This window comes from Petaurus breviceps, unplaced genomic scaffold (assembly GCF_028583685.1).
Source record: "Petaurus breviceps papuanus isolate PSGF00001 unplaced genomic scaffold, PetGlider_PUasm1.0 90734, whole genome shotgun sequence".
In the NCBI taxonomy this organism is placed as follows: Eukaryota; Metazoa; Chordata; class Mammalia; order Diprotodontia; family Petauridae; genus Petaurus; species Petaurus breviceps.
Genome location: NW_027187327.1, coordinates 10,495,290 through 10,509,500, shown reverse-complemented (window position 1 = coordinate 10,509,500; position 14,211 = coordinate 10,495,290). Strand labels below are relative to the sequence as shown.

The window sequence follows — 14,211 nt, the reverse complement described above, 5'->3', positions numbered from 1 at the left end:
AGATAGATAGATAGATAGATAGATAGATAGATAGATAGATAGATAGACAAACAGACAGACAGATGGGTAGGTAGATAGACAGACAGATGGGTAGGTAGATAGACAGACAGATGGGTAGGTAGATAGACTATATGAGTATATTATATCTATATTAGATAGATAGATAGATAGACAGACAGACAGACAGACAGATGGGTAGGGAGATAGATATCTTGTTTGTTCATAGCTGTTAGTTTGCTGTTTTCTCCATTTTCTCCATTGAGAGTAGGGATTGTTTTTGCCTTTCTTTGCATCCTCAGAGCTTAACATATTGCACCTAGCAATTAGTAGGTCCTCAAAATATGCTAATTGACTATAACAGCAAATTTCTAGGAAAGGTCAGGCACCCAAAGGATGGTATCCTGGACCCAAGCTTCATTTGACCTTCCTAGTACAACTATCAATACAACCTGGAAAAACCTAGATGACAACCAAAATGTTAATCAGACTTGAACAAATGTTGTATTTTCTCCTCTTCCACTGAAGTTCTACAGTGATACTTCATCATGGGATGGAAGTGATTCTAGGTTCTAAAAGGCTATGCAAGTGGAGCCTAATCTATGGCAAGTTCTACCCAACTGGAAAGGTCTGTGTCTATCCTCCAAGGACTAGCCTAGCTAAACACATTCAAATTCTAACTTTGCTATATACTACATTATGACCCTTTACTTTCCTCATCTGTAAAATTAGTTAAGAGGAGGCTTAGGAGAGGTCCCTTTATGGCTCTTAAACCTTATGATCTTATGATCCAAGGTTGGCTCAATTATTTTGGCCACAGTAACTGGTCTAAGGCCGTTACAATACGTTCCAGTGTTGGGAATATCCACACCAACAAAACCACAGGTAGCTGAAGCAATGAAGCCTATTGTACTTTATATATGATTCCAACTAGCTTTCGTTGAATTTCAAGCACCACTTTCACCAATAGATGTTAAAGTAAGCCCTCTCCAAAACTAATTTGTTCTTTCTGCTAAAATGCAGCTCCCAAAGCCTCCAACTTTCCACTTCAGAAGTAACCGAAGATCTATTCTTGGAGAAAGCTTATGTTGGAATGGAATCGATTTACAACTACTGGATTGAAATATCTGTTTCAAAGATCAAACTGGTGTTACCCATATAAAACATACAGGCAAGTAAATATAGGAGAGACAAGACCAAGTCATACTAAAAAAAATTCTCCATGACAATTAAACATAGTTATAACCAGGAATTTGGAAGCCAGAAGAAAAAAGGGTAGAATGTGGAAATTGCATGGGAGGAGTATAGCTGGGGTGTAGCAGCTGTGAGGAAGAAATGCAACCTAAGGCAATTTAATTGGCACCCTCTCAATGTTGGCACCCAGAAGCAAAATTCTAATCACCCTGCCCTAGTTATAACTCTGACATTAAAGTTACCATTTACTGTAAAGGAGAGGAGAATTTTGTTAAAGTTTCTCTCTATCTTTGCTAATTTGATTTTTTTTTTGGTATGAGGTTAGTCCATAGAAAAGGAATTATCAATTATCACTTGATAACTACCCAAAGTTCCTTAGAAATGTCAGAGTTGTAATACTATAAACATATAATTTTGCAAATGTATGAAACAGCACTAAATCTCTTTAAAAACACTGAGTCCTTGTTTTAGTCCATCTGGGAGAAGCACTATGTAATTCATCATGATGCAGAGTTCCTCTGATATGCTAAAAACTTCATTGTAATGAAATGTCAATTGAGTTAGCTCAATTTGGTCTGTAGGAGGCCATTCATTTCTAGAACATTTTTATGTTGCTGTGACAACAGAAGGGGAGCAAGGAAGAAATTATGCAAAAGCTACTTCTTTCCCTTGTGAAAATGAGCACTGTTTAAAATATACAGACATCTATGTTATCCCAAATTGGAAGTTTCATTAAATTGGATTAATCTCTTGGAACAAAAGAGAAGTGGTTATCATTTATTTAAATGTAAAAACAGGTTCCTCTCTGTCTGTGCACCAACAATGACAGCCTCAGGTTCTATGAAGATTTATAATGCATTTCAATGTACAACAGTGTTTTGTTCATTAGAATAGGCTGTTCCACTTTTTAAAATCTATGTCTGCAAAACCAATATGAATGCTTTGTGGTTAAATTCCTCTAGAGTTAGTATCTGAAATGGTAACGAACTCTGCTTTTGTCATTCTAATATACTGGAGCCAGCAATGCAAGTACTAATAAATCCTTAGTTAGAGCTACAAGACCTGATATATATTCACATTTCAAGAAAACAAATATAAAAAGTTCTAGAAAAAAAAGATTATGCAGTCTATAACAAAGAATGGAAGTTTTATTTTTCTCTGGGAATTAAAAACCTTTATGAACTTAAGCTAATCTATAAAACTACCAACGTCTATTATATTCTTGCCATCTGATTTTATGCCTCTGAGTCAAAGCAAGATCCTTGCCAGCTCTGTTCTTACCACCTCCTCTCCCAAGAGAAAACAGATTAGAAAAACAGTAGCTCTCAGAAACAGCTCACTGTTTCTTTCTGCGGGCTTTCCATTCGCTGCATTTACCATCATCTCCTATTCCTCATATATGGTATGTGAGTTTGGCTAAACTAATATAATAAAATTAAATGGGATAACCAGAAGTTTAAAAAAAGCTTCTCATTTTAATTTAGTTATAACTATGTTTTCACATATTTGTCAAGTTTTATCATGCATAACGCAAGGGGATAAGTATGTTAATAAAAGGATGTTGGCAAGGTTGTATCTGCTATTCTTTACAGCAGATAGGGATCTTTAAGTGAATGAAATGATTTTTTTCCAAGTCTTCAGAGCTCAAAGTTTAATTCATTTAATGTATTTGTTAATTCAATTCAATAGACATTTATTAATGCTTTCCCTCTCCTATGTAAAAGGCATTGTGAATTAAACATACTCCCCATAGTTCCAGGCATATACATTGATTATTCTTTAAAGTCACTTTGCAAATGCTTCCTCCTACCCGTGGCATGGTGAACATAAAAATTTAAATACTTACTTCATTTATTAATTTTTTTATTGTCTATCTCTTTAGAGAAGCATTTTATAATGGATATGTATAAATATATGTGCATGTGCGTGTGCATGTGTGTATACATATGTCTGTGTCTGTGTGTGTATGTGTACTCTGACTAATGACTTCCCTGGTTTCCTTTAAGTCTAGAGTAAAATCCTGCCTTCTACAGGAAGCCTTCCCCAATGGTTCTTTTTTTTTTTTTTTGCTTTTTTTTGGAGGGCATTTGGGATTAAGTGACTTGCCCAAAGTCACATGGCTACTTTTTGTGTCGTGTCTAAGGTCAGATTTGAACTCAGGTCCTCCTGACTCCAGAGCCGGTGCTCTATTCACTGCACCACCTAACCACCCCAAAATGTAACCACAAGGCCCTAATGGTTCTTAATTCTAATGCCTTTCCTCTGCTACTTATTTCCAATTTATCCTGTATATAACTTGTTTGTATATATTTGCCTACATGTTGTCTTCCCCGTTGGACTGTATGCCCCTTGAGAGCAAGGATTGCTTTTTTTCTTCTTTGTATCCCTAGCACTTAGCACAGTGCCTGGTACATAACAGGTCCTTAATAAGTGCTTATTAATTGATTGACACAGTGAAAAGATAACTAGATTTGGAGTCAGAAATCTGGGTTCAACCCCAGTTCAACTGCTTACTACCATTGTGACCTTAGACAAGTCATTACTTTCTTTGGGTCTTGGTTACTCATATTAAGATGTGGAAAGGAAGTTTGCTTCTGTGAGAAAAGTGCTGAATTTGGCATCAGAGGCCTTAGGTTTCAATTCCCCCTCTAATATTTTGCTACTAGACAGGCAAATGATTGAGTCATTCTGAGCCTCCATCCTTCATCCAGAAAATTGATGTTTATCTCTTTTTCAAAAAGGATCAATGACACTACAGGTAACGTCTATACTTGCATGTGAATTGTATTTAAGTGAGGCAGAAATGGAGCTGGACTGGATGATCTCTCAGGTATTTACCAGCTTTAGCTCTATGATCCTAAGTGAGGTGGAGGTAGTGTCCCACTAGATGTCAGCTAAGGTTTCTTCCTTTCCTGTGATGTGCAGAATGGAATTTTTTGCCTATAAACGGATTAATAGAGATGTCACAATTTCATGACTAGAAAGGAAAGCCACATTCATGTTATCAGGAATCTTCTGAAGTAAGAAAAGTTTAAGTTGTTTATTTAGCTATCCATGACTAGCTTTAACGAATCAGAGCCCTTGTAGAAAGTGATTACTCTAAAGCTAGAGCAGTCAGTTGGGCTATAAAAAAAAATTTTATTCCTCAGATCATGTTTTACTATTTAAAAGGTCTTCTGGCTAAGAAGAAAGCCATTTTTTAAGGTACAGGGAATAAAGAACATTTTAAAAGTGTAATTATTTTGCATTTCAAGACAGTGTGGAGGTGACATCTTCACAAGTCAAAATGAAGTTCATGATCAGTCTAGGTTAAAAAGTAGGTTAAAGGTTAAAAGTATACTCCCTGCAAATTGTAGCAGGTGAGTAAATACACAAAAAGTCAGTTGGAAGTATAAGAGCAAAGGTAATGCAATAAATCACAAGGAAAAAGGCAAATCTCCATAAAATACCATATGTTATTACATATGTAGAGTTTGCATCCTTTTACTGTTCTGACTAGGTCACTGCAGCCTGGGCCAATTTTAGTTCATATAACTTAAAGATTTTCTACCCTTTTAAATATGCATTCTAAAATCAGAGGAATATTCCTAAGCATTCTTAGGCACCATGGCTATATCCTGAGGAAGACAGTTTGAGTAAATAATTCATTTCCACCCTATGTATGACTTCTTGTTACGAGCTACCATTTTAACCATTATTTTTTTTTGAAGTGCTAAATATTACAATCAGTAATTTGTAAGCTCCTTGAGGGCAGGAGCCATCTCATTTCTGCCTTTGTATCCCCAGTACAGGGCCTGACACAAATAAAAAGCAAGTTTAATTGAACTGTATGTACCTAAAAAAGTATGTCCACAATCATGATAATAGGATTTCAAAATTAGCTTTGAGTTGTGCCCATCCACAGAAAAAGCATTCTGTATCAACATACTATGCTCCAAATCTGGATTTCTTTGGACACGGGGATAAACAACTTCAGCTATTTTCTCCTCACCCCTGTCTTTAACTAGAATTTTCCAAGTACTGTTGGATATTTAATCTTTGCTGGATCCATCTCTAACAATCTCATCAAGTTCATGAAGCCATTTATTTTGCTAGATATTTACTCGATCATTACTTCACACTGCAAGAGTTTACATTTTAGCTTTAATTTGTACCGTTTCTACTTTGGGGATGGGAAAAGGAGAGACGTCTGTTATTTCATTAGTGTGGGGAAACTCCTGGTATGGAAATTCCCTCCACTAACAGATCTTGGATAGTCTCTGGTATACTGAAAGATGCACTGACTCGTCCATGGTCACATAGCTAGTATGTATCAGAGACAAGGCTTAAACCCAGGTTTTGAAAAACTCTAACTAACTACCATACCACAGTTACTCTCACTGGGGGGAGAGGGGGAAGGTCAGTGTCAACAAAACAGTATGCCTTTAAAATGTATAATTCAATGCTTGCTGATCTCTCTCTCACAGGTAAATTGAATAAGCATTTTATTTAAACCCATCTTGTGCTATGTGTTTAGTTTGTAGGCTCATAGACCTAAAAGTGAAAGGGAATTCAGGGACCATCTAGTCCAACTCTTTCATTTTACAAATGAGGAAATCGAGGTCCAGAGGGGTAATGTGAGTTGCTCAAGGTTATATAGATAATATATTAGATGTTATGTGCTAAAGAATCCTAGCTGACCAAGATAAACAACAATTCATATAAATACCCCTGAAAATTATCTAGGGCAGTGATTTCCAAGCTTTCTTGATAATACATACCTACAGTAAAAAATTTTTGAGCATGAAACCCCAATATCTGTACATTTATTAGTTTATAACATATATAAATAATACTATACTAACACATACATTTTGAAATAAACAGAAATGGAAAGTAAAAAAAAAAACAATGAGATGAAGATGGAATAATATTTTGATTCTAGAGTCAATAGGGAGCCACCAGTATTTATTGTGCAGGGAAGAAACATAGTGAGACCTTTGCTTGAGAAAAATTCATTCAGTAGTTATGTGGAGAATAGATTGGAGTTGGGATGCTTGAAGCTGGAAGGCAAATTAAAAGACCATTCTATAGTCCAGGTAAAAGATAATGTTGGACCGAACTAGAATGGTGGATTTTATGAATGGATGAAAGAAAATAGTTGTGAGAAATAGTGTTAGACAAATTTTTACAACCAATTATGTATGTGGGATAAGGAAGAGTGCAGAATCAAGTATAACACTGAGGTTATTCTTAATAACACTTAAAGTTATTCAGTGACTGAAAGGATAGTGGTATCCTCAAACAGAAATAGAGAAGTTTACTGAGTTAAAAATGTGTAGGTGGCTTCATAATCAGCTGTTATCCCAAAGCACAGAGCCTATCATTGAGGGATGCCTACTGCAGTAACAAGGTGATAGTGAGACAAAAGTATAGAAATGCTGGGGGTGGTGAGAGTGCCAAGGGAAATTTTGCCTTCCTTTGCTGCAGTGGGTGTCAAGGTTGACGTGTATGATAATACTACCCCTACATAGCTCCAAAAAGTCAGTGATAGGAGAAGACAGAACATAGAAGAATTCAAGGGTGTAGTGTAGTTGTGTAAGAGACAAGCCTGCAACTTGCTATATGGGAGAAAGGGTAGATTGCGCTCCATCTTCTCACCTTCCTAACAGTTGAACGCACATTACTTGGAAGTCACACCAAATCTCCCTCTCCCCACCAAGGGTTGTTCCATGGCCTTTGTTTGGGAAAACGGGTCTAGAGCACTATGAAAAATTCTCCAAACTCATAGCTGATCAAGCAAAGTATCAATCTTCATTCTACTGGGAAGGAACTAAACTTGGGAGATTCCTGCTTAAAACTATTGCTTAAAGAAAAATCAAACCAGAAACTCTAGGTAACTTATATTACCCATCACACTGTTATTATCACCAAAAGAACCTAGTGGTTTACTTTTTGGTTGATAAGATTCCCTCTCTGACAATTTTAGCACCAACCTTTTCCAAAGAAATTGTGAATGACAAGCTTAGACATCCAATCATATATTAAGAAAAATGTTAAAATAATTTCAAAAGCTTTTGTGTTAAGATAATGGGATAATTAAAAACTTACTGAACTAGATGTCTAGAGACCCATCTGAAGTCCTAGTAATCAATCAATCAATTAGTAAACATGTATTAAGTGCCTACTATATGCTAAACATTGTAGTAGACATTGGTAATAGATACAAAGAATAAAAAATACCCACTGGCAAGGAACTAACTAGCTATGTGCCTTTAAAGGGTCAATTAACATCTCTAGACCTCAGTTTCCTCATCTATATAAAAAAATTTTTTTTAAGAGTTGGACTAAATGATAGCTTAAGTTTCTTCTAGCTCTTAATCTCTTAGAATCTCATCTCATTTTCATCAACAACCTACTTGTCTTCAACAAATACATTTTTCTTCTCACAATTTTCCCCATTACAAAAATGATCCCAAAATATATTTGCCTTTTCTGAATAATCTTGCTTTTACAGTTAACATCTCAGACAGCACAGAGCGCCAAGCCATGAATCAGGAAAGCCTGAGTTCAAATCCAGTCACTTAACCTCTATTTGACTGTTTCCTCATTTGTAAAATGGGAATAACAGCACCTACCTCTGAGAGTTGTTGCAAAGAAGAATTGAGGTAAGAATTGTAAGGCATTTAGCACAGTGCCTGGAACATAGTGAGTGCTAACTACTACTGTTTCTGACTAAAATGCATGTCTGAATAGAAATAGCTACTTTTCAACATAAATATCTTGATGTGGAGGGATACAAATTCCAGGAAATTTAGGTCTTCTGGACTCAGTTACAAACATTTTAAACACATCTCATAAAAGAAAAAAAAGCATTACCTTCCAGTGTTGCTCCTTCTCCAGAAAGAGCATCACCAGCTCCAGAAGCATACAACGCAGTCACTGACAAGTAGTATTTTGCACCTTGGTCTAAGCCCTTCAGTTGGGTGCTGGTTGTATCACCCCTCACGGTTACCTCTTGGGTTTCGCCTCCTGCCACTGGAGTGTATGTTACAAGGTACTGTTTAACTTTTCCTGGTGCTGCACTCCAAGATAACTTCATTGATGATGTTGTAGGGTCAGTAACTCTTAAATCTCTTGGATTTCCTAGAACTTTATGAAGTTAAAAAAAACACATGAAAATACATTACTAAAACAGAAAGGGCTTAGGATATATTCTGTTATCTTACCAATTTTTGTGTTAAATCAAATTTGCATACATAGTTTAAGAAAAATTCTCATACTTAGTTGCATCTGTGACAAATACAGCAAATGGTGTCAATTAGCCAATAGTGTCACAATAATTGCAAATGTGGTCCTATGTAGATGTCATAATTAAAATACATCAAGAAAAGTAATGAGTTCCTTTTCCTGTGTTTATATATGTCAAAGCCCCTTATTTCAACCACAATGAATTGCCAAAAATTGGATTAAAGATATGCCAAAAATATGCAAGTTGATTAGTTATCCCAATTTGGATTTGGATTTTTCCATGAAATTGTCAATGGGGGAAACATTTACTATTCCTATGAATATTGAAGGATGATAACCACCAGTTGAATTTGAGTTGGCTTATACTCATATTACACATCACATAATGAAAATTATGCTCGAATCATAATAACAATAGCTAATATTTTAGTGTACTTAAAATGTACCAAACACTGTGTTAAGCTCTTTACAACTATTATCTTAATTGATTCTCACAATAACCCTGTGAGGTAGGTGTTATTATTATACCCATTTTCCAGATGAAGAAAATGAGGCAAACAGTAGTTAAGTGACAGTGTAGTTCTTACACACCCATTAGGTCATAAATTTTCTGATAGAGAGGACATTAACCCATCTCTGTGGCAATTCAACACTTTGGCACCTCCTGAAAGGGCACAAAAGTATTTCAGGAAATTTCATTCCAGAAGAAGGAAGAATGAAGAAGCATTGGATATAGACTGCTGAGGCAGGGCCAGTCCATAATGAGTCAGTCAGTTATCTACGAAGAACCTACTTCATTACTGCCACCTTAGGCATCAACTTACAACCTATGTAACAACCTTTCAGTCCAACTGTCAAGGCCAGCACAGTCAAAACACTGATACAATTATAGCTTAACCACCATTTCCCACACAATGTTTCACATCATATCAAATCCTCATCCCTGTTCTTATGTATACCAAACATTAAATCTCACAATACTGAAAGCTTTTCTTTAAGTAGCCCTTAAAAATAAATCCACTTTTAAAAATATATAGCCCATTAAATAGGATCTATTTCAAGCGAGTCATATAGCTTACTAGGAGAAAAAAGCCCAAATAATCCTCCTTTACTATTTTCATGTGCTAGGATCTGAGAATATATGATCATAGAAATTCATAAGGAACATCTGGACTGGATATTTCAGGTTGAGCATGAAAAGGTAAAGTAAAGAAGTGGGCCAAACAGTTTTGTTTAAAAGCATATAAGCAGGACAAAAGTACTATTTCTTTTTTCTTTTTTAATAGATGTAGGATATTAAATTAGTTGGATTATAGCCACAAGACTGTTTCATTTTGCACAAGCAGCTGCCATCTGAATTTTTGACGTACCTTCTTCAGTAGCTGCATTTCCAGTTAGCGGATTTCCAGGTCCAGAAAAGTACTCAGGGATAACAGACACTTCATATTTTGTATCAGGGGTCAAGTTCTCGAGTGTCTTTCTACGTTCATTTGCTGGAACTGTGACTTCTTGTCTTGCTCCACTAGGAACTGACCTATACACAATCCGGTATCTTAAGACTTTCCCTGGGGCTTGAGTCCAGGCAATTTTGAAGCTATCAGTGGTTTCATCTGTCACTTTTAAGTTGCGAGGAGTTCCTTTCACTGAAAGAAAGAAGATATTTTAAAATCTTTGTTCAGGAAAAATAATAATAACTTTGTTATTTGGACTGGGACAGAGAGATTATACCAAATGCTCATAAGATAAATAAGTGAGGGGGTGGCTAGGTGACGCAGTGAGTAAAAGCACCGGCCCCGGAGTCAGGAGAACCCAGGATCGGTTCTGGCCTCAGATACTTAATACCCACATCAAAAAAAAAAAATGGCCATGTAACCTTGGGCAAGTTACTTAACCCCAAGTGCTTAAAAAAAAAAGATAAATAAGTGAGAAGTGATTTTGAACTATAAATACTAACTACCATGTGTACCTGATTACAGCATTCCCATCTCCTTTCCTCAATTTCATCATCTGTAAAATGACCAGACTGGGCTAGATGAGCTCCAACATCCCTTCCACCTCAGAAGTTATGTGACCTTTTCACTCTTTAACTTAAATTCTTCTGAGTTCCCATCTATTTGAAAAACATTTGACAGTAAATGGAAGTTAAGGAGCACTGTCTTCTCTGCCTTGTTGACCTATTAAAATGAGCCACTGATAGCACACAATCACTGAGCACTTAATAAATTTTAAGTAATGACTAGAAGCTATTAAAATATATAATACACCACTGTAGGGGCGGCCAGGTAGCACAGCGAGTAAGAGCACTGGCTCCAGTGTTGAGATAGACCTGGAGATCGAATCCCGGACTCAGACACTTAGCAACCACCCAGAAATACCTGGCCATGTAACCTTGAGCAAGTTACTTAACCCCAATTGCTTAGGGGTGGCCAGGTGGCTCGGCGAGTAGGAGTGCTGGCTCCAGTGTTGGGACGACCTGGAGATCGAATCCCGGGCTCAGGCACTCAGCACCACGCCCAGAAATAACTGGCCGTGTGGCCTTGAGCAGGTTACTTAACCCTGATTGCTTAATAAAAAAAAAAAAAAAAACACCATTGTGTAGTAGTTCCTGAGAGGGAAGGGAGTTGAGGGGCTAAAAAAAACTTTTATCATGGTTTTCAGCCCCTTGACTACTTTCTCTGATTTAGTTCTGGTAGCCAGGAGAAACAGAGAAACAATAACTCGAGATGAGAGGTAGAGAATCACAATTTTATGCATTTGAATGATACTTGGAGTGGGGGTGGCATTTAATTCCCAGACTCCATTATAGCTACATAATTAGAAATAGAATTTTACTGTTTTGTTTTTTGCCTCTTATGGCAAGGAAAAGACTTCACTATAATATTCACTACATAAGTAGCAATGTGGGATAATGGATATAGGTCACCTTAGAGTCAGGAAAATCTGGGCTCAAGACCCATCTCTAACACATACCAGTAAGCCTCTCAGTAACTCAAGGCAACTCAGAGTACAATTTACAGTGAGGTTGCCAATGTGTATCAGGAAAGCAAATTTCCATAACTGAGAGTTCCCTATGCTTATTTTAAAAAAATCATACTTCTGGATAATAATAAGCTATGCTATACAATACCATATTATATCATACCATTAATTTCATACCATACCATACCATATTATACTATACTATACTATCCTATAATGTACTATACCAAAATTATTACTTAAAATATGCTTTCCATTTACATGACAAAGTAAAGCTGTCAGGGTTTAGGACTTATCTAGGCATAAACAGAGATCACAACCTTAGAAGAAAGCACCACTTTATACAATTGAAGCCCATACTCCATCTTTTCTATTACCCAAGACAAAAGTAGAAATCAAGGATATGTCTAATTATTGATATGAGAAGTTAAAAGGAACCTTTAAATCACAGTCATAAAATCCTAAACCAGGAACAGATCTAGATTATCTAACTGCTCTTCCTGCAATCTGGCAAAGATACGCCCAAACCATCTCAATGGATGCAGATCAATCTTATTTTTAAAGCTGCCCAGAGAAAGAGATTTAACAGGCTCCCACAAGCAAATACTTCTAGCATCTAAAAACACTATCAGCAAATTCTTCTCTGTAAAGACTCTAAATTCTTCATACTCTTGTCTTAGCCTGCTTCTTATTCTTCTATGCCTCAGTGGAAATGAAGAACAGCTGTTACATTCACTGTGACCCTGTACATATTTGAAGATTCCTTGGATGTCTCAGAATCATAGAATTTCCAAGTTGGAAGTTACCTCAAAGGCCATCTTGTCTAACCTGCACTGTTACTCAAGCTAACCCCTTCATTTCCTCTTCTTCAGGTTAAATCCAGGTTTGATGCAACAAAATGTGTCAATAGAAGACACCACCACAACTTTATTTTCCTACAAAGCAAAATTCAATACTTGGAGCATCTTTAAATATAGTCATTTATCCTTATTTGAAGATAGCCATCCTTAAATATAACCATTCTTCAAGGCTCCTTCCCTAATTTCTGCAATTTTTACTTCTCCTTCTGTGCAGATAGTCATAAAATCAAGGCATCTGCACCTGGCTAGTCTTTTCACTCCTAAAGGGTGCAGAAAGCTAGCTTCAGGCTCACAAATTGTGAGAAGAGCTATCCAGGAAGCTCCATCCTCAACTAGTATCTTCTCTTAGCCTTACTTCATCCACTAAAAGTTTTGGTAGATAGAACTAAATGCATTCAAGGTCATGATTCTTGTGAAAATGTTCAGATGATATCTACACTAAGAGAGTTCAAGATTTATACTTGTAACAGATCTGTCACTGGGGTAATACAGAAGGTTTAAACAACTTCATAAAAGTATGAAAATGTGGCCATTACTGATATATGGTACAGCAAAAATGCAGCATTTCATGAGTTAATTCATTAATCACTTGGCATGATAATAAACCAAGAGATTCAAGTAAATTGATTTTATATATATATATGTATTTTTAAATTTTTCCCTCTCTTCTTTGAAACTATGAAATACATATTCACATATTTTAAGATCTTAAGTTTAAGCATTGCTAATACTCATAGAAAGTGATTGCAAATACAAAATTCTGGATGAGGCAGCAGATGATTTGATGACAATATACCTGTCAAGCCAAAACAACATTATAAGCTGTATTTTTTTTAATTAGCAAAATTGTAATATACCTTCCAAAGTTGTTTCTTCTCCAGGTAAGGAATCACTGAAACCATCCTCATATTCTGCTGTCACATTGACCAAGTACAAGGTTTCTGGCTTTAAGTGGTCTAGAACAACACTGGTACTGGAAGCAGGCTCTACAACAGTGAGGTCTTCCCCACCAGCAGCTTCCCTGTATGTGATGTGATATGTAAAAACATGCTCTCCACCTGGAGACCAGTTGACTTTGAAACTATTTGAAGTCACACCAGAAAAGTTCAGATCCCTTGGAGGCACATAAGCTATATGAAAAAAAAAAGAAAGGAAAAAACTATTTTTAATGAACAGAATCTGACAAAACACAGATGTTTTGTATTGCCTGAAATTCTCCATATTTCTTAATACTGTACATAACTGAGAAATGGTTACCATTACATCTCATAACCAACATTTAATAGTTCCCAAATGGTCCTTCAATCAAGAGGCATTGTGATGTAATGGATAGAGCATTGGACTGGGAGTCAAGAAGACCTGAGTTTGAATCCCACCAAATACTATGGACCCCTAGACAAGTCATAACCTGGGCCTCGGTTTCTTCATCTATAAAATGAGGGCCTTGTACATGATGACCTCTAAGACCCCTTTTAGCTCTAAATTTATGATCCTACAATTGCAGAAAAGCCCACAGAGCCTAGTTCCTCTCAGCTAAGAATGGTACTTATTTTAGAAGACTTCAATAAGCAATCAGGGCCTATCTTGAAGCTGGAAAGGTAGGTTGGAACCAGATTGTTGAATGCAAAACTGAAGGGTCTAAACTTTGTTTAGAAGGCAATAGGGTACCAGTGAAAGGTTCTGAGCAGGAAAAGTTACAAGAGCCTTTGGCTAAAGGCAACAAAATACTAAGATGAGTCAAGTGTTGACATAATGAAATTATTGTTCTAGGGAGATTAATGTGGATCCAAATCCCACCAGGAATGGCCACGACCTTAGTTAATTAATCAGTAAGTGAATAATCTTAGCATTATAGTTTTAGGGCTGGAAGGAATCTTAAAGGCCACCAAATCCAACCTCATTTTGTATGTAAGGAACAGAGACTAAGGAAGTTTAAGTGATTTTCCCAGTC

At 36.4% G+C, this 14,211-nt stretch overlaps 1 protein-coding gene across 4 annotated transcripts in view; it reads right to left on the bottom strand.

Moving 5' to 3' along the window:
- Positions 1–14,211, bottom strand: part of COL12A1 (collagen type XII alpha 1 chain) — a 145,590-nt gene that overhangs the window by 103,748 nt on the left and 27,631 nt on the right. For 3 of the 4 annotated variants that reach the window (XM_069067009.1, XM_069067011.1, XM_069067010.1), the window contains exons 10-12: positions 13,118–13,390; positions 9,792–10,064; positions 8,050–8,322 (exon numbers count right to left, since the gene is read on the bottom strand). The exons of the other annotated variant lie outside the window; for it this stretch is intronic. In XM_069067009.1, the coding sequence (XP_068923110.1) occupies positions 8,050–8,322; positions 9,792–10,064; positions 13,118–13,390 (819 nt within the window). The remainder of the gene's footprint in view (positions 1–8,049; positions 8,323–9,791; positions 10,065–13,117; positions 13,391–14,211) is intronic. 4 annotated transcript variants of the gene reach the window in all.